The sequence below is a fragment of the Thermobia domestica genome, chromosome 3 (assembly GCF_964235325.1).
Source record: "Thermobia domestica chromosome 3, izTheDome1.hap1.1, whole genome shotgun sequence".
In the NCBI taxonomy this organism is placed as follows: domain Eukaryota; kingdom Metazoa; phylum Arthropoda; class Insecta; order Zygentoma; family Lepismatidae; genus Thermobia; species Thermobia domestica.
In genome coordinates, this window is record NC_137456.1 from 257,425,496 (window position 1) to 257,453,289 (window position 27,794).

The 27,794-nt window shown below is 35.9% G+C and overlaps 1 protein-coding gene across 3 annotated transcripts in view; it reads right to left on the bottom strand.

Annotated features, from left to right (window-relative positions):
* Nucleotides 1-27,794, bottom strand: part of LOC145681617 (uncharacterized) — a 164,471-nt gene that overhangs the window by 18,601 nt on the left and 118,076 nt on the right. For all 3 annotated transcript variants that reach the window (XM_081753238.1, XM_081753237.1, XM_081753239.1), the window contains one exon: nt 554-1,671. Coding sequence is in view for 1 of the 3 variants with exons in the window: in XM_081753239.1 (XP_081609365.1) it covers nt 1,638-1,671 (34 nt within the window). In the remaining 2 variants the exon portion in view is untranslated. The remainder of the gene's footprint in view (nt 1-553; nt 1,672-27,794) is intronic.

Here is a 27,794-nt window from a genome sequence, read left to right on the forward strand (position 1 = left end):
CACGTCTCGGAGACAAATGACGCTCGTGCGGTCGGTTAGCTGACACCCCCCCACTACTGCACCCTGTCGGTGGAACAGGACTGCGCGCGCGCCCCTACTCAGGTAACACTCAGTCTTGAAACTTTGTGAACGCACCCACAAGAATCTACAATTTTAAATAAAACACGAGTGGTTGGTTGAAGGATATGACTCTTTCCAGCAAGTGTACTATATCAAAAGTTGACCTTCAATTTAAGATGGAATTCAAACCATTGTAATACCTTCAAATTTCTATATTTCGAACTATATCGGGTATATACTGATTTCGAACTCGAGACTCCACCAGCACAAAAGAAAACGCGTAGTAGTAGTCTACAAGAGAGTTTTCTTGAGATAATAGTTGCCAATACTGTTGAAAAAGAGCTTGGTAAGTTCACTACGAGTGTAATGTACTACACTACTGCTTAGTAACCTTCAGTTTGTCGTTGAAAATAAAGCCAAACAACTTGAAAAAGAAAACACACAGAGAAAAATGGGGTATAAAGTCTACATAGATAGTTACGTAATTACTTACCTTCCTCTAATCATTTATTGTAAAAAGAAGCATCTCAGGGTCGTTTTTCTTAACAAAATGTTGATCTTCATAATCATTACAATCCACAGTTTAACTATAATCAACCACACAGGTATTCAGAAAGTTCTCTCTTTGTTAGCATTTTTTACTGTCGAGCACTTATGCAGCACTATTTAACTTCATGCCTTAGCAACTCGTTCCATAAATACTTTTAGTGCAACGTATATAACAATTTAAGATACGAAAAGCTATATAAATAGTATTCATTGATGTTAGCCTCAAATTTATAATGATGTCCTCAAATTTAGCAATAATATCAGATTCTTAAAAATCGATGATAGTCATACTTGTACTTTGTGACACCGAATTTAGGGAGAAGAACTTTATCTCTAAATATAACAGAAGATGGAATCTATGTTCCGTTGTAGTTCCTCGGTTGAGGTTTAATCATGTTAACAGTCCTATGAAGAACCGTCTGGAATAACAATTCGCTTTCTTGAGCCTCCCATGGACTCGCACTGTTGAATTAGTAATACATCTAGAAGAATTTCTGTATTGTATTTGCTGAACTTGATCATGTAATCTTTCCAATAACACTTTAAATGCAATAACATTCGCCTATACGTTCACGTACTCAGAAGTTCTGTCCTAATACACTGTTATCTGGAGCACTTAGGCAGAACTTGTTTAACTTCATCTTCTATCATAAACACTTTAAAAGCTCTGCATATAATAATTTAAGCTATAAAAGTAGAGAAGGAAACCATATAAAAGTAGAATTCGTTGATGCTTCACTCTAGATCCCAAATTTAGCAATAAATTAAATGGATTATATTCAAAATTGTCTCCAATTTGTACTTTGTTTCCACTGAATTTCAGAAGAAAATCTCCGTTTCTAAAAGATGTTAGAACGTATGTTCCACTGTGGCTACTTAATTCAGTTCAACCATGACAACAATCCCACAAGGAACGAAAGAAACTTTTCTCTAGCATTTTCTGGAATAACAATTCCTGCACTTAATCCTTTTATAATCTTGCACATAGGAATCTATCTAGAAATAAAGCTGAAGTATTAAATGTAACTTCAGTAAAGAAATGTCTTGATGCATAGTAGGTACCTGAAAGATTAAGATGCAAGTTCATTAGTATTTTACTGGTTATAATAATAATAATAATAATAATAATAATAATAATAATAATAATAATAATAATAATAATAATAATAATAATAATAATAATAATAATAATATAATTACACAGCAAAACAAAAAATATAGAAGTTCTGTACACCGAACCCACAAAATCCAAATTTCGAAACACCAGGACGATTGACCGTGTCAATTTTGTTTTATGGGCGAAAAACTACGTACCAAAATTCACTGAAGTTTTTCGCCCATAAAAAAATGACACTGTCGATTTTCTCGGGATTTCGAAATTCGGATTCTGTGGACCAAAATACATCGAATCCATACCTTGGTGTCCACTGCACAGAACTTTTATTATTTTTATGTGGCTATGTTATTGTTATTGTTGTTATTATTATTATTATTTTAAAAAATAGTTCTGTTTCTTGTCAGTATTTCAAAACTAAAGCTCAAAAGGTATGTATAATTCTACAACGATATTAGGACATGACGGGGACTAAAGTCGAAGATGAAGCATTTATAAATCGATACAAGGTGTATTCAAAAAGAAAAAAAGACCGAACTTTGGTTGTTCTTTTTTACTGGTCATTTAATACTCAACCACCATTCCCTTTAAAGTACTACCCTCTACTATCAATACGCAGTTGCCATTGTTTCTCCCAAATTTGGACAATCTGCTGGAAATTACTTTTTTAACTAGTGGTCACTACTTTCGTTGCATTTTCCTGAACTTCCTGTATGCACTTGAAACAACATCTAAAGCCTTCAGCAACGTAACGCAGTGTTGAAAGACAATTTACACGAATTAGAACGCGTAAAATCACAGCGTATTGGTCCTCTGTTAATCTATAAGGTCGTAAGTCCTTAGATTTTTTGGCAGCCGAAATTCTGTCCTCTTTAAAAAGTTTAAACCATTCGGCTAACGCTGTCATCCTCACATGCTACGTTCAACATTTGGAATGTTTTCGTAAAATTTTTAGACGGTTTTGCGAAAAGTTTCACACAGTTCAATTATCAATGCAACTGTGTACTGTCAGTAGTTGAGCCGTGTTCAAGAAAAATTCAAAACCCGGGAGCCATCATTTCTAAATGGGAAACGAGTCCTCCTGTTACATGACAACGCTAAGCCCCACATGGCTCGGATGACCCGGGACACCATTCTACGCCTTGGATAGGGAACACTATGCATCCGCCATACTCCCTGAACATTGCACCGTCCAAATATCACCTGTTCCATTCCTTGGACAATCATCTCAGAGGACGCCAGTTCAAATCCCTAGTAGAGGTGCAAAATGCGCTTGATACCTTCTTCATTTCACGGTCCACGAAATTCTACAGCGATGGAATCCATTGCCTTCCAGAATGTTGGCAGAAGGTCGTCCATGTTGATGGGGAATATTTTTGATCTTCCAGGTACATCTTAGGTGACGTATCGATGTTGGAAGATGGTGAGTGAAAACGCGACAAAACTTTTTTGGTTGCATTTATATTAAGAGGAAACTTCTAGAGAATTACACGTACGAGGAAAGTAGTGTTAGTCGCACATCCATCACGAGTGTTTTGTCCCTGCATAAGTGGCAAGCTAGAAGTACATCAGCACCTGTTAGAGGATGACACTGATCGAATTCTCGGAATGGACAACAGAGCAAATACGCAAAAATCCTCGTTTCATCTATGACGTCTTATTCACAGAGAAGGCCAACTTTTGCGTTTCTGGTAAAGTTAGCAAGTAGAATGTTCGCTACTGGTCGGACACCAATCCACATTGGTGTGGAGAGTCTGCTGGCATTCCTCCAAGAGTGATCGTGTGGTGTGGCGTGTGAGAAACCCATGTTGTAGGTCCTTTATTTATCAATAGTATCTTAACAGCAATCGAGTATCATCGAACGTTCGAAGGAGATATCTAGCTAGCTATCCTCTTAATTAGGACATTACCCGTCTTCTACCAACAGGATTGTGTTTCTTCTTTTATGGAAATTACGTTCCTGAATATTTGGGTGTGAAGTTTCCCAACTCGTGGATTGGTAGATGTAGTGCTGCGGAGTGCTCACAACATTCTCCTGATCTCACTCCCTTAGATTATTATCTTTGGAGACATCTCAAGTCCATTGAATATTCAGTGAAAATTCGGGATATTCATTACCTAAAGGAACGTGTAACAAATATGTGTGCAAGAATGTCTGAAATCACTTTAAGAAAGGTTTTGGATGAATGAGAAAAAGAATAACTCTGAAAATTCAAAGGAATGGACAACACATCAAAGACGGGAGAAACGATTGTATGTGACTGACGTTGTGAAAACCAAAAAGCAGTCAACTTCGTTAAAGCAAATGATAACGCAAAAACAAACTCATCATTCAATTTCTGAATAAATTTTAGATGAGAACATATGGTTTACATTTAAGAAAATGAAAGTGAATTCAAAATGGCGGATTTCTAGATGGCGACAATCAATATCACATGTCCTAAAAGTTTTCTCCTCACTTGTACTATCAAAGTACAGTATTACGTTTGCAATTCTTTTAAAATCCTTCTTTTGTTTTGATGTTTCCTCACTTTTGGACTGCCTTGTATAGAGTTTACCTTACAACACACGCTTACGTATCTTCTACTCTTAAAATTGTACTTCTTTAATAATAATAATAATAATAATAATAATAATAATAATAATAATAATAATAATAATAATAATAATAATAATAATAATAGTGTGTGTGTTGCATCAACTTTTCACCAGATCTATTCACATACCAAGCAACTTTTTTTTCTCTATTTTCACCTCTAGGGAAGATGTCTCTTGCCTGCATGCAACCAGCAATACCTATTTGTTTCGCGGGCTCATCTATACAAAAGGATATGATTGATGTTCATTCACTTCTTAGTTACGTAGAATAGAATTAATAGAATTCTATAAATTGCTGACATTTCCGATGACATTTCATTCATATTGACGGGAGTAAAGCTAAAAGCTTTTTGGATGTAACATTTCAGGCAAAAATTTTCTTTTAAGTCTTATATCTAGAGAACTACATATAGTGTAGCCAAACTTAACTTAGTATGATAGGCTTATTACGCAAAAAAAAAAAAAAATAAATAAATAAATAAATAAAAATAAAAAAAAACGAAAACGAAAACTCGATTTAGAGGCCGTTCAAAAGTTGTGTGTCCCCTAATCTAATATATTTCATTCAATCAAACATTTTCTTTTACGCCCCATATCTGGAGAATTACATATAGTGTAAGCAAAGCGAAACTATCACTTAACTCAGTATGATGTGCTTATTACGCAACTCGTACGAAAACTCAATTTAGAGGCCGTTTAAGAATGTTGTGTAGTTTGATCCAAAAACTAATTATTGGCCAAGAACGCAATCTTTTGATGCATTTTTTGGATCATTCATAAAATTCTTGTTTCTTCCTTATTTTTTCACTCATATTAACAAGAGCAACGCCAAATGCATTGCTCTTTGTTAATCACGGATTTCACTCATGTTATCAGAAGCAATGCCGAAAGTGTTTCTCTTCCTTAAGTCTTAGAGAACGGCTTTGTCCGTCCGCCCATCAATCTGTTTCTCGACAGATATCAGAGCAAACACGGTAAGAAATATGGAGATGTAGTTTATTGCAATTGATTCAGCTTTCCAAGCATAGGTCCTGTCTCTTCTGTTAACTCTCTATTCGAACCGGAAGTGGTTCAAATTAACTACTTCCGGTTTCAACACTTATCGACATAGAACAAAAGTAGTAATATAGATAGCAGCAAGTAGTTTTATTCAATCGATTCAGTGTCTTAGCAGAACATATCGCCACAACCCGCAACAGTTATTCAAAATCAGAAGTGGTTGAAGTTTACTACCATTTCCGGTTTCGATACTGATTTTCATATAGCTAATAGCTATATATGTATCTAACACCATTTTGTTCTATGGCTATAAATGTTGAAACCAGAATTGGTTAATTTGAACAAGTCCTGGTTTCAGTAGAGTGTTAATGGAGGAGATGGAGACTATTCTTAGGACGGTGAATCAATTCCAGAAAAACGGATAGCGATATCGAGATACGTTTCTCTGGAATTGATTCACCGTCCTAAGAATAGTCTCCATCTCCTCCATTAAAACTCTACTCAAACCAAGACTTGTTCAAATTAACCAACTCTGGTTCGCATCAACGTTCGTTTATATCCGTCTATAGGGCGAAAATGCTTTTAAATCCTACACAAGCCAGGAAATAAGAAGAATAAGAAAAATAAAATGTTTGAGCTTTATGTCGTACGGTTATGCAGGCTACGCTAAACGAGACGGTTATGATGAGAAATGAATAAAAGGGTGGAATAAAGAAAGTGGAAGGATACAGGAGAACCCCGAGGAAACCCACGTATATGGTGTTTGTCCCCACAAAGTTTACTTGGTGGAAGCAGGGTTTGAACGCGGGACACCATGCACCAGAGGTGAACGCTGTACCACTGAGCCAGCCACTCCAAGAAGAGAAGAAGAAGAAGAAAGAAGTGTAGCAAATATATTCTGATTAATATTGTTTTATCTCTTGTTCGTTCCCAGATTTTGTGTTGATTGCTGTTAGTTACTGGCCGTTATGACAGCGAACGTATATTGTTTCAGACGACTATGTGGATGATAGTGTAACTAGGTACTTGTTTATAAAAAAAAAATAATACTGAAGATACAGGATGGTCACAAAGTCCCGTCACCCCTTGATAAATGCTAACGTAAGTTTTCCCGTTACCCTTTTATAAATGGTAATGTAAGGATTTCCATTGTTTCAGATTGTGTGAACGATGGCTGATACTTCCAGTTACAGTATTGAAGAACATGTTATTGCAAGTTGTTGGATGCTACGAAGCCCAGACCTCACCACCTGTCATAATGTGCACTATAGTTCATGAACTGCATCATTGCACAAAACCGTTACGATAGGCTACCACTGCCGCACTGACATAAGCTGTGAAACAAGCTATTACTCAAGTTAAAGCTGCAATGCTCCGCAAAATGTCGCACAGAACCTGGCAGCGTATTATCCTTTGTCATGAGAATGCCAAAGACCAGGTCGATAGACTGATCCTTTGGACATTTAATGTTCCCTATTTCAATAACATTTCTCGAAAGCATTGTTGTTTATGTCATTCAGTTCGTTCCGTGTAGTTATTTACGTAAGTTTAGTGGTTTATGTTACTTATTTTCAGGGGCAACGGGACTGGTAGCCACTCTGTATAACTCGGATGAATGTAAGGTAAGGACGTATGTAATCTGTTTGCTCTGTATATGGAAAATAGTTGTAATATATTGCATTCTAAGCCCCCAAAAAAGTTAAGCGAGCATTTATTTATATGTGGAATTGTGCATACAAGACCTAATATAAAGAAATGTGGAATTATACAATCAAAAAAATTTTGGTTATCGGATTCAACATTTATAGCCATAGAACAAAATGGTATTAGATATAGTATATGTAGTGCGATCGGTTTTGTGCAATCTATTCATTATGTCAAGAGAACATGCCATCACAACTCACAAGACTCTAGCGTAAGAGGTTGCCATTTACTACTGCTTCCTGTTTCAATACTGCTTTCCGTACAACGAAAACGGTTCAGGGGCGGATCCAGGACGGACTTCTGGGGGGGAGGTGGGTTGTAATACTGCTACTTATAGCTACTTTTAAGAGCTACAAACTCTGGGATGAGTTTTATTTTTATAAAAAATAAGAAAGTTTCCTTCTCTAGGGGGGAATCGCCCTGATCACCCCCGCCATGCATCCGCCCCTGAAACGGTCAGAGCTATCGAGTTGCAGTTTCTTGCAATCGATTTAGCTTCAAAATAGTAGGTTTTATCTCTTTTATTGAATCCGAAACTGGTTAAAAATTTACCACATTTCTGGCTTCAACATTTATCGCCATAGAACAAAAATAATAAGACAAAGCAAGTAAAGGATTTCTGATATACATCGTGTTTCAGAACAACACCGACGTTTGGGATGTGATTCCTGACACCAAGGAAAGCCAAAAAATATACACCAACCTGGTTACACAAGTGCTTCCTTTCGGAGTTATACGCTGCCAAAAATATAAAAAAATGAAATTTATAGGTCCATAGCTCGAAAACTATGCAACCTGCCTTAGTCGGATCAAGACTTTACTTAGGAACTAGTATGTGTAGTATCCAAAAATACATGTTTCTAAATCCTAAGGTACTTACGAAACAATTTTTATAAAGGGAGTTTGGCTATGGACATGTAATTTGAAGTACTCTCCAACTACCTCTATAAAAATTGTTGCGGAAGTGCCACAGGATTCTGAAACTTGGATATTTAGATAGCACACATACTAGTTCCTCAGTAAAGTCTTGACCCGATTATGGTAGGTCCGATTGTTTTTGAGCTATGGACCTTTAAAGTTCATTTTTTCATGTTTTCAGCAGCCTATAACTCTGAAGGGAAGTACTTCTGCACTAGGGGTGTTCGGAATTGAGATTTCAATTCCGGAATTCGGAATGTCGATAATTCCGGAATTTTTCGGAATTCCGTTTTTCGGAATCTCGGAATTTCGGAATTTTCGGAATCTCGGAATTCCGGAATTTTCGGAATCTCGGAATTCCGGAATTTTCGGAATCTCGGAATTCCGGAATTTTCGGAATCTCGGAATTCCGGAATTTTCGGAATCTCGGAATTCCGGAATTTCGAAATTCCGAGATTCCGGAATTCCGAACATTCCGGAATTCCGATCTTCAGAAATTTCCGATGGAGTTTAAAAATTCCGGAATTCCGACCTTCCGAAATTTAGTATCGTGTTCTGGATTCCGGAATTCCGATCTTCCGAAATTTCAGATCTTGTTTCGAGATTCCGGAATTCCGATCTTCCGAAATTTCGGATCGTGTTCCAAGATTCCGGAATTCCGAACTTCCGATATTTGCGATAAAGTTCCGGAATTCCGATTTTCCGAAATCTAATCTATTAGAGGCTTTATATTTTAGTATAGATATGTCGGAAATACCAACTGAAAATGTTCGTTGTGTAACAACAGTAGTGCCAATATTGTAAAGGCCATTGTTGACTTGAGTGATTTCCAACATTTGAGCTGTTTCGGTCATACTTTAAATATTGGAGTGAACAAAGCCCTTGAGCTACATCCAGTCAATGAAGTTATTAGGTAACTTCGTAAACTTACTTGTTAGACAAATTACGAGTCGCAGCAGCAAAATGAGACGTGCGCTGCAAGAAGAGCAAGATGCATTAGGCCTCCCGCGCAAAGTACTTCCGTCATGCACGCCAACAAGGTGGTGGTCTACTCTTCCTTTGATACAGGTAGCTTTAACAAATCAAGAAGCAATAGCAAAATTTCTGTCCCGAACAAAACATAAAAACCTTATCCTTCAGAACAAAGAAATAGAATTATTAAATATGATGATGACCCTATTATCGCCCTTACAAATGCTTTGTGACAGTATGTCAGCTGAAACATCGGTTACAGCGTCGGGCATATGGCCATTATATGAACAAATCTTAAAAGATTTTCAAATCGAAGAATCTCAACAGATAGAAGATACATCACAACAAGACGAAGCAAGTACACAGGAAACACATTTTTCGCTCACTCAAAGAAATTGAAAGAAGCATGAAAATGGAAATTTTATCTCCGTTGCAATCCCGATACGAGGAGGATGAAGAAAGCAGAATACTGTTGAAAATGTGTACATTCTTAGATCCCAGGTTTAAAGATCATTTGGGTAAAGATACTGAGATAATAAAAGGTAGAGTACTGAATGAGTTGAGATTTATTCCAGCAGGAAGTCCTAAAAAACATGATCGAGGGAATGTTGGTACTAAAGGATTTGACAGTTACCTAAAACGAAGGAAATTTGGTGACAGGAACGATAAAGAAGACAGTCAAATAGAAGAATTAAACCGATACCTAAGTCTTGGGGATGCAGATTTGGAGGAAGAGAAACTTGTTTGGTGGAATAGCCATTCCCACCATCTTCCAAGATTAACAAAATTAGCGAGAAAATATTTGTGTATTCCTGCTACGAGCGTGCCAAGTGAGAGAGTTTTCAACTGTGGTGGCAATGTAGTGACAGATTATAGAGCATCTCTTACCGCTGAGCATGCTGAACAGTTAATATTTCTGTCCATGAACAAAGCTATTGTCCCAAAATAATTTTAAAATGCTATTTAATATAAGCTAAATGTTCTCATTGTTTCACATTATTGACTTAGTATAACAGGGGATTCATAAATCAACACCTGACTTTTAAAGGTGCGATAAATTTAACTCTTTTAGGATTTCCCCTTTCTCAGGTAAATTTTATACTTTATACTTTATTTTATACTTTTACAGCTACTGCTTCCTTACTATTTATCGTAGGATCATGGTTCATACCTCGTTTTCTGTTTTAGGATAAAGCATACTTTCCAACGGTACCACTCGATTGTGCGTATTATACACCGGAAACGGAAAAAGCGGGAGACTTTTCGAAAAGAAATCGAAATTTTTGCGCCCCTCTGGCCCAAGCCTGGGTTCACGTAGGGATCTGAAATATTATTTTATAAAATACGTTGTTGTGTTCATAATACGTGTGCAAAATTTCAATCTTGTATCTTGAAAACTAAGGTCAGGAGAAATTTTTGAAAGTCTGAAGGTAATCCATTCTTCTCGTGTATATATATATATATATATATATATATATATATATATATATATATATATATATATATATATATATATATATACTATACTTCAAAAATATACTGTTTATTATTACTTGACCAACAGTCATGGTTCAAACGCCATTTTCTTCAGTATAATGAGCCCTTTCCAACTGTACCACTCACATGTTCGTATCATACACCTGAACCGTAAAATTCGGGAAAAACCCGCATTTTTTTTTTTTTGAAAAATCCAGCCAAAACACTTTGCCCCTCGGAACCGGACCTGCGTTTATGTAGAGATCTGAAGCTTTTTTCTTATGTATATACATAATACGTGTGCAAAAGTTCAATCTTGTATCTTGAAAACAAAGGGCGGAAAAAATTGTTGAAAGTCTGAATTTAGGCCCTATATAGGTCTATATTTACACACACACACACACACACACACACACATATATATATATATATATATATATATATATATATATATATATATATATATATATATATATATATATTGTGCAACAGTCATGGCTCATTTTCTTTGGTATATCGAGCCCTTTCCAACGGTACGATTTACATGTCCGTATCATACACCTGAACCGGAAAAATCGGGGAAAACCGGAAATTTTTCATTAAAAAATCGCCCTCTCGGAACACTTGCTTCCCTCGGCCCCAGGCCCGGTTTCATGTAGGGATCTCAAAAAATATATATATTCAGAAGAAATTTGCAGAGGTACACATAATTCATATGTAAAGTTTCAATCTGATATCTTGAAAAATAAAGACGTGATTTTTTTTAACTTGCCTTAAGAAAAAAGGAAAAACGCCCCTCCGCCCCCACTTGGCGCCGCCAAGTTGATCATCCGGTTCCAAAACGCATCTGGGGTGTTCTTAGGGCCATCATTGACTTGACCAATAAGAAAACGGCTTAAATACTTATTATAGAACCTAAATAAACGGTCAAAGGCGATACTACGCCATAGTAACAGAAGTCGCTATAAATCTTAAAAGAGTTAAGCTACTGAGAAAGGTATAGTTACTAGTGTCATAACTGTATAGATGTATCTACATATTGTTAAAATAACATTTTCTTAGGTTTCATAACGTTAATAATACAAAAATGTTTCAACTAATACATTATTTGAACAAATGTTTCAATTGATATAGTTCATAAGATTCATAATATTTCGTATTTAAAATGTCGTTTGTACAGTATAACATTCCCTTAGTTTTCTAATGTTACATGTTAAATATGTGTAATGTATATTATTATTATTATGTTATTTGTATAACATTTCCTTATGCTTAATAGTGATAAGTAGTTTTTATTTTAATTTGTAGTTAACGTACATTTTCATTCTATCTTTTATGTATATCCAAGTAAAATAACCAGACTGAAAAATGCTATTTGAATTTATTTTTATTTTCAAAAGTAGAATTTTGTAGTAGAACTAATTTACACATACAATCAGATTTAATGGCAACCATCAAATATATACGATACTAGCAGCGTTCACCCCGCTTCGCTGGGGTCACCCCGGAACGCAATAAACTTTGTTACTTAGATAATTTTTACTTTTTCGCTTTCAAGTGATATGATAAAAACCATAGAAGATTGCAGTAAATGTTAACATTATATCGCCTGTCATTTATGTTAACCCGCCGAGTGACACGGTCATGTGGGTTGCATATAAATACGGTTAGATTTAGCTATGATGAGCTAACAAAGGATTTCTACGTTATGGACACTTGAATGGTCAATTATCTCAAGACACTGGTAATTGAAAATTAAAGTGATATGATAAAAACCATCTAGGGTCCAAATCTTAATAGCCCCCCAAAAATGAAAGAAATTGGTTCAGCCGTATTAGCGTGATGAGCTAACAAAGGATTTGTACGTTCTCTTTTATATATATAGATTATTTCGTTCTATAACTGAGTACCATGTTCCGAAAAGCATTAAACAAAGTGTACAATGATAGTATTGGATTTGAGGTAATGCATTTTTTTTTTTTTTTTTTTTTTACCTTTTTGTAAATTAATTGTAATAATGTATATTTGAATCAATAATGATAGTATTGGATTTGAGGTAATGCATATTTTTTAGTTTTTGTAAATTAATTGTAATAATGTATATTCTAATCAATGGAAATTTATACGAAATTTAAGTAGCATTGACCAATATCTTTAAACAGAATAAGGTTTTTTTTTGTCTGTTTATTGGTTTTATTGATCATATGAACAGATAGATTATAAGGGTAACAGTCCGCTACTATGTAAAGCTGTACGATTATGATAGTTTTTTTTTAATGTAGAAACTAAAATTAAAGGTTTCTTTAAATTAAATTAAAGAAACATGAGAGGATTAAAATTCTATTGATATGGCATTTCATTATTACTTTGTGTTGAAACCTAGATTGTCTATTTCTCCACTGTTTTTACAAATATTAATTACAATTATTATAAATATATGAATGTTTCTTATATTCTATTTTCAATTCTCCATTAATTTAGATTTATTATATTTTTATTTCTTCTTTATAGTAATACAAAATACATTTAACACTAAGGAAAGTTTATTTTTTATGTATTAAAAAAAGATAGCATGGCATAACAGTTAATGTTTGTGTGTAATAGCATTATGCAAGGCTTACATTATGAAAAACTATTTACTATCAGCTAGTTACGGAATCAACTATGTATGTGAGCTCCGAACCACGTTTTTATTGAAAAGTTTCCATTTTCCAAATACAAGAAATTAAAAACTAAGAAAGTTATGAGGGAGAAGAACTACATGCTTTATCTTATGAAAATGTATGTATGTATGTTTGTTCCAACATAACTCTGGAACGCCCGAAGCAATTTCAATTAAACTTCGCAATTTCAATTATTAAATTAAACATATAACTTTACAACCTGGAAACAAGAGAGACCCCCTAGCTTCCCAAGGAGGCGAGTTGAAAGAGCGTTAAATGCAAAAATAATGAGAAACGACCGGTATTACTGTCGAATTCATAGTTATTTTAGGTCGCTGAGTTGAACATTGACACTCGATGTCGTTTAAATTTCAGTTAAGCCCTCAAGACCCCCTAACACCCCTATGGTTGGAGTGGCAAGAGGTGACATGTAAAAATAACCGGAAACTACCGATATTAGTGTCGAATCCATAGTTTTCGTGGTAAACCGTGTAAACAATCGTTGAAATGTGTATCGTAAGGGGAATTGGGGGTTCAATTATTTTCATAAACTTACTCTGATCGTGCGAAGAACGAGCATTTCAGCTGCGTTTTGAAAACCTGGCTTCTAAACATCAAGGAGTACGAGGGTGGAATAATAGCAGAGGAATGTCAGTTTAAGTGTGCAAGTAAATATGTGGGTAACGAACATGAAACTCGCAACTTATGTATTCACCGTGGTTCTAAATTTTCCATTTTCTTTATGTCATTTTGAAGCCAGACAGGGAAGGAACTAGTTGATACTTTTTCCGTATTGCACTGGTGGCCCAGCTAGCAACCATGTATAAATGTCATAGAACCTGCCTTTGGGGAACATTAAAAAGACAAGAACCAATAAATGAAGTGTTTAAATTTTGTTCAATGAGTACCATGGCTAAGAACTTTCCGCTCCGCAAAAGGACGGAGTATAGCCACCACTGACAACGTGTGAAAGGAAGTAAGTTTCATCATTATATCTGCCTGAGTTGATGTCTATCTCATAGTCATGTTATTTGAAGATTCCAGTTTCTGAACTTTTGTAATTATGAAATCAAGGAACTCTAAAATTTCAAAATCCAGTTACTTGGTTCTACAATTTCGATTGCCATGACTCAGAAATTTCAACATTCCGAGATTCTGATAGAAATTCCGGAATTACGAGTTTTCGAAATTCCGAAATTTCGGACTGAAGTTCCGGAATTCCGAGATTCATGCATTCCGAAATTTCGGAATGAAGTTCCGGAATTCCGAAATTCCGAGATTCCGCAATTCCGAGATTTCGAATTTTTCGGAGTGAACTTACAGAATTCCGGAATTCCAAAATTCCGAGATTCCGGAATTCCAAAATTCCGAGATTCCGGAATTCCAAAATTCCGAGATTCCGGAATTCCGAAATTCCGAGATTCCGGAATTCCGAAATTCCGGAATTCCGTAATCTCGGAATTCCGGAATGAGAAAATTTTTAATTCCGATTCCGGAATTAAGATTTTCATTCCGAAATATTCCGGAATTCCGGAATCCGGAACACCCCTATTCTGCACCCAAGTTGGTCTTTATTTTTGTCTTATCTTGGTGTGAGGAATCACCTCCCAAACGTTGTCGGTGTTGTTTGGAAACACCCTGTAGATTCAGCGTTCCAGGAACACGTTCTATCTTTGATCTTATTAATCTACTGTATCGAGTAGTTATATACTTTCTTCAAGTTTGAGTATTGGATTCCCATAGTTTGGAAGTCCACTGTAGTAATGTGAAACGAAACTCACTTGTTTATTTATTTACTTCATTCGTTTCCTTTTTCTCAAATATTTTGCGTAAACCTTTTCCTCCCCGTGTGAACAATGGGCACTTTAGGTAGTAAAAAATTTAGTAATGTAAAATACTGTTTAATAAGCCCCCTCCCCCCGCATACACACACAGCAAACTGCTGATCTAGGTAGCTGAGTAAACTAAATACGATCCAGCTTCAAAGTCAACCAATCATTCAGGGGAGAACGGTGGCCCAGTGGTAGATCGCGTACCTCTAGTGTGGGAGGCCCCTGGTTCGATCCCCGGCTAAGTGAGTTTGTAGTGGAAAACATCTTGTCCGTGGATTTTCTCGGTGTACTCTCGTTTTCTTCCACTTTCTCATTCCACCAATTTTTCCATCATCGTCCCCTTGCCTTAATCATCGTCTCCATTAGCCTAAAGGGCATAATCGTGGAACGTTAAACAAATATTTGATTTTCAATCAATCACTAGCTCTTAAGTTATAAACCTACAATACTTAGTCTGAACATAAAAGTACTTCTTTTCCTATGACTTAAGCTAAAATCTCACAACATTTGTCCGCGGTGGCCCAATGGTAGAGCGTTCACCTCTGGTGCTTGGGGTCCCGGGTTCGATCCCAGCCCCCGCCAAGTGAACTTCGTGGTGGAAAAACACCGTGTGCGTGGGTTTTCTCGGGGTTCTCCCGTTTCCTCCCACTTTCTTCATTCCACCATTTCATTCATTACTCATCCTCACCGCCTCCTTTAGCCTAACCGGCATAACCGTGGGACGTAAAACTCGAAGATTTCATTTCATTTCATTTTTTTTTTCACAACATTTGTACATCTTCGATTTCTTACCCCTGTTTCAACCTGGCCTGTTGGTAAACTTTCAATTTGTTATGTATGATATTTTATTTTTGAAAAAAAAATCAGATGTTTTACTTTATTCTTGAAACCATAAAAGAAAAACTCATATAAATCGCTGCAACTCTTTGAGAAGAAATTTTCCTACCAAAAGCTTATTAATATTTTGCTTTAGTTATTTTGTTCATTTTATGTCATAATTTCTTACTCATATTTCACCAACGTATTATTCTCTTTAAAACAGAACTGAAATACTTACTCTTCAAAAGTATGAAATACACAGGATCAATGTGAAGCCCTTGGCAAAATTTCAAAGCTTCTTCAACTTGCTTTTGGAGATATCAAATTCGTATTCCTTAAATTTGGTATATCAAATTCTTTAATGTTTATATATATATATATATATATATATATATATATATATATATATATATATATATATATATATATATATATATATATATATATATATATATAAGTTACTAGGACACTAATAATTTATTACAGAATAAGCCCATATGATTCTATAATTTTCAGTCAAATGAAAAGGTCTATTTGCATATATTCGGACAATATGTTGAGGGAAATGCTAGTCCTGTTTGCTGTTTATATCCACACATGTGTAGGCCATAATAAATGTTACATTTGTTGCGCACGGGCGTAGTGTGGCACGTTAGAAGAGGTTGGTTACTGATCAATGTTCCTTTCTCTCCCCCAGGTAAGACATGGCGCCGTGTGAATAACCAATCGAGGTGCCAGTGACCAACGTTACCAAAAAAGAACAGCGAGATGTGATACGCTTTCTTTATGCGGAAGGTGTCCATCCAGCGGACATACACAGGAGAATGCAGGGTGGGTATGGTACGAAATGTGTTTCAGACAAAACAGTGCGAAAGTGGTGTCGGCGTTTTCGTGGTGGCAGGGAGACACTGACTGGCAACCAGGGCAGGTGACGAATCGTATTCCTAATGAGACAGTTGCTGCTATTGACAACTGATTGACAGTCTCCTTGGATGCCATTACTGCTCAAGTACAGGTGTCCCATGGCGGTGTGCATGACATTCTGCGCAATAGACTTGGTTACCGGAAAATTTGTGTTCAATGGGTCCCCAAATGTTTGTCCGAGGAACAGTAACACAATAGAATGGGAATATCACTGAACCATTTGACGCGAAATCAGTTCTGACATGGGGGAGCGACGATTTCCTTGGAAAGACCATTGCCAGAGATGAATCCATATGCCCAATTTTTCAACAGGAATCCAAACGTGAGAATATGCAGTAGAATTATGCAGGGTCGCCTAAACCAAAGAAAATCCGTTCCACAACATCAGCTGTTAAGAACCATGCCTGTGTTCTTCAACGAGCAGGGGTCTCTACTAATGGAGTTCCTCCCCAAAGGAGAAACAATAAACGCCATCAAGTACAGCGACATTCTCCGTCGTCTGCAGCTAGCAATCAAGAATAAACACGGGGTAACCTCACAAAGGTCATCATTTTATTGCACGACAATGCCCTGCCTCATGTTGCCTAATAAGCACAGGATCCTTTGGCGTCGTGGAAGTGGGAAGCGATCTACCACCCCACGTATAGTTCTGCCTTGAGTCCCTTGATTCCCACATTTTTGGGCTACTCAAGAAACACCGTCGGGGCCACCACTATGGATCGGATGAAAATGTGCAGCAACCTGTGACACACTGGTTCCAATCCAAGTTATTCTTTCAAGGCATTCATAATCTCGTGACAAGATGGGATAAGTGCAATGGTCATTATATATACTTCTAACAAGTAATAAAGTCTGTACATGGAAATGGACCTTCTCATTTGACTGCACCTTGTATAAAGTAAAGGCTCTATGTAATACTGATCATTGTTGCTGGTGCTGGAGACGTTGACTAATACTATGACTTAAAACTATTTTAAACTAGTTATTAAATGCTACATGGTTAAATCCCTAAAATTTTGTCATACATTGTATGGAATTGCGCGTCGCACAAGTGTGTTGTGACACATCATTTGGGGAATACTGATATAATATATACCGTGTCCATAAATGTTTACTCTGATTTCAGGATTATGTATAAATTATATATATGATTCTAACTGGATTTTTATTACAGGTCTACTTGGGAACCCATGAAGTTTCTGTACAATTGTGTCTCATTCAATACTTTCGCCACAAGGAACGCTGTGTGAGCTATATCGTAAAAATGGCTTCCCGCAGAAGACAGCACAATATGCTGTGTGGCTTGCAGAAACCAAATCACCGATTACTATGCAGCGATAATTTAGATCCCATTATGGAAAGAAAGCACCTGATGTCAAGTTAATCAGAACTTTAATGCAAACTTTTTTAGCGACGAGGTCAGTTCAGAAACGCACAAGCAGCAGCAGACCATCTGCTTCTGAGGAAGCTGTGCAGGCAACTCAAACCGCATTCACGAGGTCGATGCAGAAATCGATTAGACAAGCGTGCCAAGGAGTACAGTACATAAAGTGGTTCGCAAACGTCTTAAATTGTATGCGTACGAAGTCCAAATTGTTCAGGCAATACAACCAGATAATCGCCCAAAACGTGAACAATTTACTAAACACATGCTGAACCGTTTGGATGAAGACAATCAGTATATGTATTTCTTGGAGTATATGTATTTTTCTGGTGAGGCTACATTTCATGTCTCTGGATCAGTTAACCACCATAATGTCTGAATCTCGGGATCAGAAAATCCTTATGTCGTACGAGAAGACATTCGGGACAATCCAAAGGTTAACGTGTGGTGTGGTTAATAGGTGTGATCGAGTGATTGACACATTTTTCTTCCTTGAAAGCAATGTAACCGGTTATATTTACCTAGACATGTTGGTGAATTGTGCCGTTCCACATTGCTGTCTTTAAGCACGATAGCGCTCTCCCACGTTGGGCTTATGAAGTCCGCGATTTTCTTAATGAAACTTTCCCAACTGGTGGATTGCCGGAGATGTCCCAATTCCATACCCCCGAGATCACCTGACATTACCCCCTTAGATTTCTTTCTTTGGGGATATGTGAAATATATGTGTACATAACAGCAGTTCCTGATACTGTGACCTTGCAACAATGCATCAGAGATGCCATCGACACAATCACACCAGAAACATTGCAGAGTGTGTGGCAAAAGATTGAATACCGGTTTGGTATTTTGCGTGCTACCAGGAGTGCACATATGGAAGTGGTTTAAATGTTGAAGTGTATTAAGTGTATTACATGTTTCTGTATGGTTCAAAACTTAATGAGTAGAAGCATATGTGGTAAAACGCACGTTTCAATTACTGTATCCAATTCAGAGTTACATTGTTATATTGACCGGCACATAGCATGGCAGCTCAAGGTCACTGCAAAAGCAAACGAATTCCAAAAAGCGATCCTACCGTCAATCAGCTTTCCAATAACCGGCAGTGCTGCCAGCTCTACACAATTATTCTAGCATCCAATAACAAAAAGTATAGTCTGTCACAGAGGAATTAATAACAGATAAAAAATAATCCTTATAGTAGGAATAAGAACATTAAATTAATAATGACATGTGTGTGTGTGTGTATGTGTGTATGTGTGTGTGTTTCTGTCTTAAAATTTGAGATCGAACTGCATCAATTCATTCAAAAGGATGACATTTATATTGTATAACCCATTTTTATTTTAATCCGAGAAAATGTGTAATATATTTAACTTTTATCACAACTATCCGGGAAAATACACTAACAATAGCACCAATTTGTCGTAAATAACAATTATTTTGGGCAGAAAATAACGAAAATTTGACGTCCCTACATTAATCTAAACTATGTAACATGAACATAATTCCAGTATGTGAGCGATAATATTTTTGCGTATTTACTAGAATATTATGATTGTGTTTCATACATATGCGCATACCTCATAACTCTGAGACACTGCAACGTACACTCTGCAGTGCAATGTACTACTATGAGCAAAATAAATGATGCGTCTCTTTATTTTGAAGTTTTTTGAAAATATCGCCGTTTTCTTCATATGTTCGAAATTTGGGAAGGTTTCCCAAGCAGGACAGGGTATTAACAAACCCGTTTTTAATATTTGTGTTAGATATTAGCTTAAAATAAATAAATTAGAAGCTAAAAACATTAAATTGACAGAAATCTCGAGAATTACCAACTCTGCTAAAGTGGGAATTTTCAAGAACGCGAGGGAATTCTGCAGTTCAACACGAAGCAGCGACATCTATGTCATTGAGAGAGACGTGGATTAGATCTAAAAACGAAAATTTTAACGAATTATTTCTAATATGTCTTATTACATGCATTATCAGCGAATTCCAAATATATGAATCTATGCTAACTATTAACGTATAGATAGAGGAAATAGTGGAAATTACCTATGGAGAAAGACGAAATCTTAGCACAATCGTAATGAAAAATCGTCTTTACCGTAGAACAGGTTCAAATCACGTTAGAAAACAAATAGCTCAATCAGTTAAAGCAACCAGTGTGTATGCCGAAGGTAGTGGATTCGAACCCCATGGAAGTGCCATTGTCAATTTTATTACTATGGTTATTTTATTTATTGTTTATGTGGGAAAGAATCAAATTGTAACATATGTGTAAAACTCATGACGATACCAAAAGAAAAAATGTCGCACTTGCATTAGTGTCTCTAATTTTTGTTTGCAAACAGTTTCGTAATTATTTCCCCTGTGCTCACTGCTCACTACATGCTCACTGGTGCATAACGAATGTTTTCCAGTAAATGTTAATTCTAATTTGGAGAATTTTATAAAGTTTCACAATGTTCTCACTTGATATTCTTCTATCTACTTTTTTGGACACTTTGATAACCGATTTCCCTATTAAATGTTTAATTTTCCCTATATATATATTTAATTACGGAAAAGTTGTACAATGTATTTGTCTTAAATTAAAGTTGTTTTGAATTTACCACATGAGGTAAGTAGCCCGAAGGAGGAAAACTGAAGTAACTGATATTCTACCTATTGTAGAATGATTATGCTTCTTACCTTCAGCACATAATCTTTACGTTAGAGAGTCAGACAGAGAAAAATCCTGTTTTTTCCTCCCCTATGACCACTCATCTTAAAGCTCTACATGTAATGATTCGTGTCAGATAATTTCGGCTCTCCAAAGACATTTATATTTATTATTATTATTATTATTATTATTCCTGAATATGCCACCCTTACATAATGTAGTAACTTTAGACATCTTAGTTTAAAGTGCTTTCTTTAGTAATAATTTGAGCAACCACGTAACAGAATTTAAAATATACGAAGGGGCACGACGTTTTATTTCCTCCCTCTCTTTTCAGCACCATCCCAACAGAAAGTATATAATTTCTGACAAGCAGGGCAGTCAAAATAAGAAATATATTTAGAGTATCCTTTCCTCCTTCGTGAATGGAATATCACGTAGCATTTTTTATTCTACTGAAGACGACCCTAGGCCGTTATGGCTAGGTAACAAAAGAAATACCTAATATATTTATAGCGCCCCTTGACTGTAATATTACCTCTTCTTTATTTGTTTGAGGCCGCCCTACACAACCAAGGGTGACAAAATAAAATAGGAAAAGTGTCTAAAGATTACAAAGCACTTTATATTTTGTCAGAAACAAGGTAGCGTATACACAGCATTGCTTTCGTTAACAAGTGTTTCAGTCTTGAGTCGCTTATAAAATTAGGCAGAATAAATTTTGCCTATGATTGTTCTAGAGGGATTTGTCCAGGATGGTTTGGTGTCGGGCTAATAATGATAATAATGTTTATTTACATCACCGTTAAAGAAATAGCAAACTTTCTGAAAGGAACTTACTTAGGAAACATCAGATCCTCCTTCTACTTAATTGCATCTGGCGTTCTGAGTGAAAGTTCTATGGGACTATCAGAAAAATATATATTCCCGTTTCCACGCTGATGGTAGAATTTCTTAAGCAGTTATTGAATTACGTTCGAAGCATAGGCGTAAATAGCGCCCCCTCAACACAGTGGCGTGGGGACAGCACAAGCTGCAAGGCCAAAATATATACAGAAAGTACGCAGGGGCGAACCAGGCCAAATTTTCACCCGGGCAAAGTTACTTTTTGGCTCCCTCCCCCCAGTACTAGCCTATATTTTACATTTTATCATAGTGTTTTTAGTATTTTAAACCCATTTTTCAAAAAGACATTTATTGCCTAGGAAAACTTCACAAAGAATATGGACCGCTACAAACAATACGAACTCCGTCCCCCTTCGCTTGGTCTAGTGGCTAGCACGCCTGCCTTCTGTGATCCCGGGTCCAATTCCCGGTGGATTATTGTTGAACGATAAAAGTGGTTCGGATTCCAGTATAATTAGTATCCACATCTCCTTTGGCCATTAAGGCATAACCGTGGAACGCTAAACTCAAGCAAACAAACAAACAATACTTACTCCCCCGCCACTCTTTACTTTACATGCCATCTCTCCATTTTTCGATACAGCCCCCTTAGTACTATAAAACTCTCCTCTTCCATGGTTATGTAATTGTCACTACTTTACAAGAATATAAACAAAAAAGTCAGTAGAAAACACATTATAAAATTTACTTTTTGAGGCTCTTTGGCGCCTCTCTTTCTCTGGCGCCCCGGGCAGTCGCCCGGCCCTTGGTACGCCCCTGAAAGTACGGACACATAACTAAAGACTGCGGAGGAGAGGTTAACCTTCATGTTATGCCACTGGTTCGACGTGTTTGAAATGTTCAGTGACTGATCGGTTAGTGAAATGATTTCGATGGTTACTGATGTTTAAAGTTTAGCTAAGACAAAGTTACGTAACCAAATACATTTGATATAACGATGTCACAATTTGATTTTTTCCTCACGTAAAAAAGATAAAAACAATAGTAATTAAAACCCTTACTCGTACTAGGCTCGAACTAACAACCTAATTCGTACAGACTAGTTGCTCTGACCAGCTGAGTTTCGATTTCTTACACGAAAGAAGTCTGTTATATTACGAGGCATGCTTTTCATTATCAAAACTGTTCGAAGTAATACGAACATGACTTAAGAACAGAGACGGAACTGAATTACCACTCGATTGACTTTGAGGGCAAATCACCAAAGGGTAGCTATAAACGTAAGTTCAGCATGCATTTCTGTGGAGTTCTGTTGAGTATTCCTATCTGCCAGTCACGCTTGTTCGTAGGAGTAATATTTTACAAACATAACCTTTCGATAGAGCACAATGGCAGAGAACCAAAAAGGATGAATTCTTGCCCTTGTGAACTTGGGATACCACCATGTGCAATAAAACTGTCGCGTTTCCTTGAAGTGATATTTTATCGAAAATAACTCATTTTCCTTTATATATCCGAAGTTTTTGAGGGTTTCAAAATGAGGAAACGTTACTGACAAACAAGGACGCATTTAGGAGTGGGTCCAGGGGGTCCGGACCCCCCCTCTGAAATCCCAACTTTTCTGTAAATTTAGCCTAAATTTGGGGATTATCTTTTAACTTTTATAATTTATCCTAATATTGAAGTCGGACCTCTCCCGAAATAAATTACTGCATACGTGCCTGCTGACAATTTTCAATATATTCGTTAAATAATAAAGTAAAATAACTAAATTAGGAGCAAAAAGCTTCAACACGGGCTAACTTTTGTCCACTACCAATATTGTTAGAAGGGATATTAATAGCAAAAGCTGCTAGTCAATACTGAACCTTGGAACTTCACTCCGAACAGCAAGCCTATTATTGAGAACTACATATGAAACATTTTATCAAAACTTATCTAGCTTTTACCTGGCATGAAATTATTATATACACCAAAATGCACTCTCCTAAAATGTGCATCTAAACATTGCTCTACGTATCTACGAAGCAATGAAAATTATTTATCGAAATATGTGAGCAGGGAACTCTAACAGCCAGTCATTTTATTTAAATCGTAATAAACCCTGTAACCGTGCGTTAACGTGAAGACAAAGCTTGGTCCATTGGTAAAGTATTGGAAGGATAAAAACTCAATGTTCGTAGGTTCGAATCTATCCACTCACCATAACATTTTGTTCTTATGTGTAACGATGAAATAAGAAAGAAAAAATGTATAACCGTTAAGACAAAACTTCAACCAAGTCTGAAGAGAACAATACTAAAATAGTAACAGAATGACGTCAACCAAGAATGATTTCATGTAGCGTTTGGACGAAATTACAGCTGTCAACAATTGCAGAAGTAAAAACAGGTTGATAGGCGTAATGCAGTCTAGACTTCTGAATGCATTTACTTCCTCAAAACTTCCGTTTCATCATTGGTATGCCGTTAGTCATTGTAAAACCTTTCAATTGGAAGTGAAATGACACAAACTAAAACAGTTTTAAATCAATAAATGTCTATGTGTAAAAGTAGGTGTCTCTTATCTGTAGTTCTGAGTTCCTTTTACTTTGAAGTGACAAATGAGAGAAGAAAGTATGGTGATCGAAGAAAAACCAAATTTGAGATATCAACGAATTTACACGTATTATAGTATTTACACGAATTTACACGTATAAGTTATTTTTCGATACATGTCCATCTGTGCGTCCGTCCGTTCGCTACACTTTTCTGTGCACTCGCCTAGAGTCCACACCGTTCAACGTATCTACACCAAATTTTAAACTTAGGATTTACATAGTATCCCTACAGGAGATTTTCCAACTTTTTTCCTACCGCCTAAAATACATGTGGTTTACTAACAGCCGAAAATCGAAAAGAGCTATTTTCTCCAAGATTGTTTTAACAATTTTGTTTATTTTTCATTAATCAATATTTAATTAACAACCCTATATTGCAGTATCAGATATTTCTCTTAGAAAAACTTACGGGGGGAAGTTTATTCTTGGAAGTGACTTTTTCTCGACGATTTTCTCAGAAAAGACACTGGCAAATTTTGTACACACTTCATAAATAAATATTTAACCTTGCAACATGGTATAAGTCAATTGACCTGAAAAATATATGAGTAGTAGTTAATTCTTGGAGTTGAATTTATTTCCAGTTGGTTTCTCAAACACGACCAGTTGGCAACCCTGTATCTCGACAACGAAGCTGAATTCGAAAACTGCAAGAGGACCATTTGTCTCCTTTTGATGTCACGAATCATCTCCCGAAGTTTGTGGACATTTTTCAGGTTCACCCTTAATGAAGCTTCTTTTCGAAAAGTTAACTATTAACTTTAGGCATTGTTTTTCTTTTTTAAACCACAAATGCCGTTAATAATTTTAAGGCAGAGAGCTACTTCTAAGAGAATAGATCTTGAAAAATAATTTTAAAACTTAGACTTTTGTTTTCGAGACATTCCAGACAAGACGAGACATTTTAAAAGCTATCTCGTGTCCTAAACATTTGTCACGTCTTATTTTGGATGTCACAAAGAGTGTCTCGTCTCTTTCTCGAGACATGTCTTATCTCATGCGCATTCGTTAACACTTGGAAAGGATTATCTTTCTACTCAAAGCATTGTTTTTATAATGGTTGCATATTTATGATAATTGCCGTTAACATAAATTACAGTCCTTTCAGTTGAATTAATTGTTTATTATTATTATTGAAATTAAAATTAAATGGAATATCAAGTTTAACGTTAAACGATTATGCACCTACGCTAAGGGAGAATGATGATGAATGAAATGGTGAAATGAAGAAAGTGAGAGGAAAATGGAAAATCCTAAGAAAACCCATATCACGGGATTTGTCCACCTCAAATTTCACTTGGCGCGAAGTGGAATCGAGCCACGGACCCCATGCACCAAAGCTGAATGCTCTATTATTGTTATTGTTATTATTATTATTATTATTATTATTAATAATAATAATAATAATAATAATAATAATAATAATAATAATAATAATTGAAGCGAGTTTAACGAGTTTCAACCGTCCGACTCAACCAATGTTTGGGTGCCTGTTTGTTCCTCTGCTCCATGACAACTTCTCATAAAAGACATTTCATTTTAATGAAACTAGTAAGTGCCTTTGAGAAGTAACTATTGCTTGGAATTTGAATCTGTAAAATATAAGAGGTAAAATTAACCAAATGGTGCAAGTTTCCACTCATGTATACAAAATTATTTTGCAATATCAACTACATCAATCTTGTCCCATAAAGAAGCCCAAACCCCTACACCGAAGAGCCCTCCGAGATTTGATCATTGTCCACACGGACTGAAATTGTCATTTGAAGCCAAGACTTTAATATGAAGCCAATAATTTCTTTAAAATAGACGAAAAATTCGAAAGTTATAAGCATTTACATATTTTTGCCTTTTCCCATAAGGGAGCAGTAGCCCCCTATACGGAAGAGACCCCCTCAGGATTTGACCATTGTTCACTCGGACTGAAATTGTCATTTGGAACCAACACTTTAATACGAAGCCAAATATTTCTTTAAAATAGACGAAAAATTCGAAAGTTATAAACATTTTAATATTTTTGCCTTTTCTCATAAGGGCGCCGTATTAGCCTACACTGAAAAGCCCCACGAGATTTGATCATTGACCACTTGGACTGAAATTCTCATTTGAAACCAAAATTTTAATATGAAGCCAAAAATTAAACTTTTACATAAATTTTAACTGCCTGGGTTCCGGTTCACCCCACTATTATGTTTAGTTTAGTTAGGTGGTAATTTGTGACAGCTTCACATCATCAAAGGAATCTTTCACTTCCCCCCTCCCAAGGAGTTCATGCTGGATCCGCCACTGGAATCAATAGACAATTTTCCTATTCTTTTTGTCACCCTTGATTGTGTAGGAGTTCCCTCGTACAAATAAAGAAGCGGTAATATTACAATCAAGGGGCGCTATATATTAGGTATTTCTTTAGTTACCCACCCCTAACCGCACAGGGCCAACTTTGGTAAAATAAAAAAAGCTACTTGATATTCCAATCATGAAAGGGGAGAGGGTGCTGTAAATATATTTCTTATTCATTTTTTCTGCCCTGCTTATCACAAATTACTTTCTGTTGGAAGGGTATTGAAATGAGAGGGGTAAAATGAAACGTCGTAGCCCCTCCTACATGGTTGCTCAAATAATTACTAAAGAAAGCATTTTAAACTAAGATATATAAGATTTAAACTAAGAAACTAATATATACTTATATTATGTAAGGATAGCATATTCAGGATTATTATTATTATTATTATTATTATTATTATTATTATTATTATTATTATTATTATTATTATTATATGAATGTTTTCGGAGCACCGAAATTTTGTGAGACGAACAATGGTATGTAGAAGTTTAAGATGGGTGGTCATAGGGAGGAAAAACCAGTTTTTTTTCTGTCTGACTTTCTAGCGTAAAGATTATGTGCTGAAGGTAAGAAGTATCATCATTCTACAATAGGTTGCTTTTACGTAGAATATCAATTACCTGAGTTTTCCTCCTTCTAGTACTTATCTCATGTGGTAAATTCAAAACAATTTCAATTCAATACAAATACATTGTAAAACTTTTACATTGTAAAAGTTTTACACATATGTTCCAATTTGATTCTTTCCCACATAAAAAAATAAAATAAAATAACCATAATAATAAAATTAACAAAAGCACTTCCAGGGGGGTTCAAACCTACTACCTTTGGCACATTGAGCCGTTGCTTTAACTAACTGAGCTATTTGTTTTCTTACGTGAACTTAGCCTGTTCTACAGTAAAGACGATTTTTCATTACGGTCGCGCTACCAATTCGTCCTTTTCCATAGATAATTTCCACTTTTTGCTCTATCTTTACGTTAATACTTGGGATATATTCATATATTTGGAGTTTGCAGATAATGCACGTAATAAGACATATTAGAAATATTTCGTTAAAATTTTCATCTGTAGATTAAACCCACATTTCTCTCAATGACATAGATGTCGCTGCTTTGCGTTGAACTGCAGAATTCCCTCGCGTTCTTCAAAATTTCCCACTTTAGCAGAGTTGGTAATTCTCGAGATTTCTATCAATTTAATGTTTTTAGCTTCTAATTTATTTATTTTAAGCTAATATCTAACACAAATATTAAAAATGGGTTTGTTATTACCCTGTCCTGCTGAGGAAACTTTCCGAGATTTCGAACATATAAAGAAAA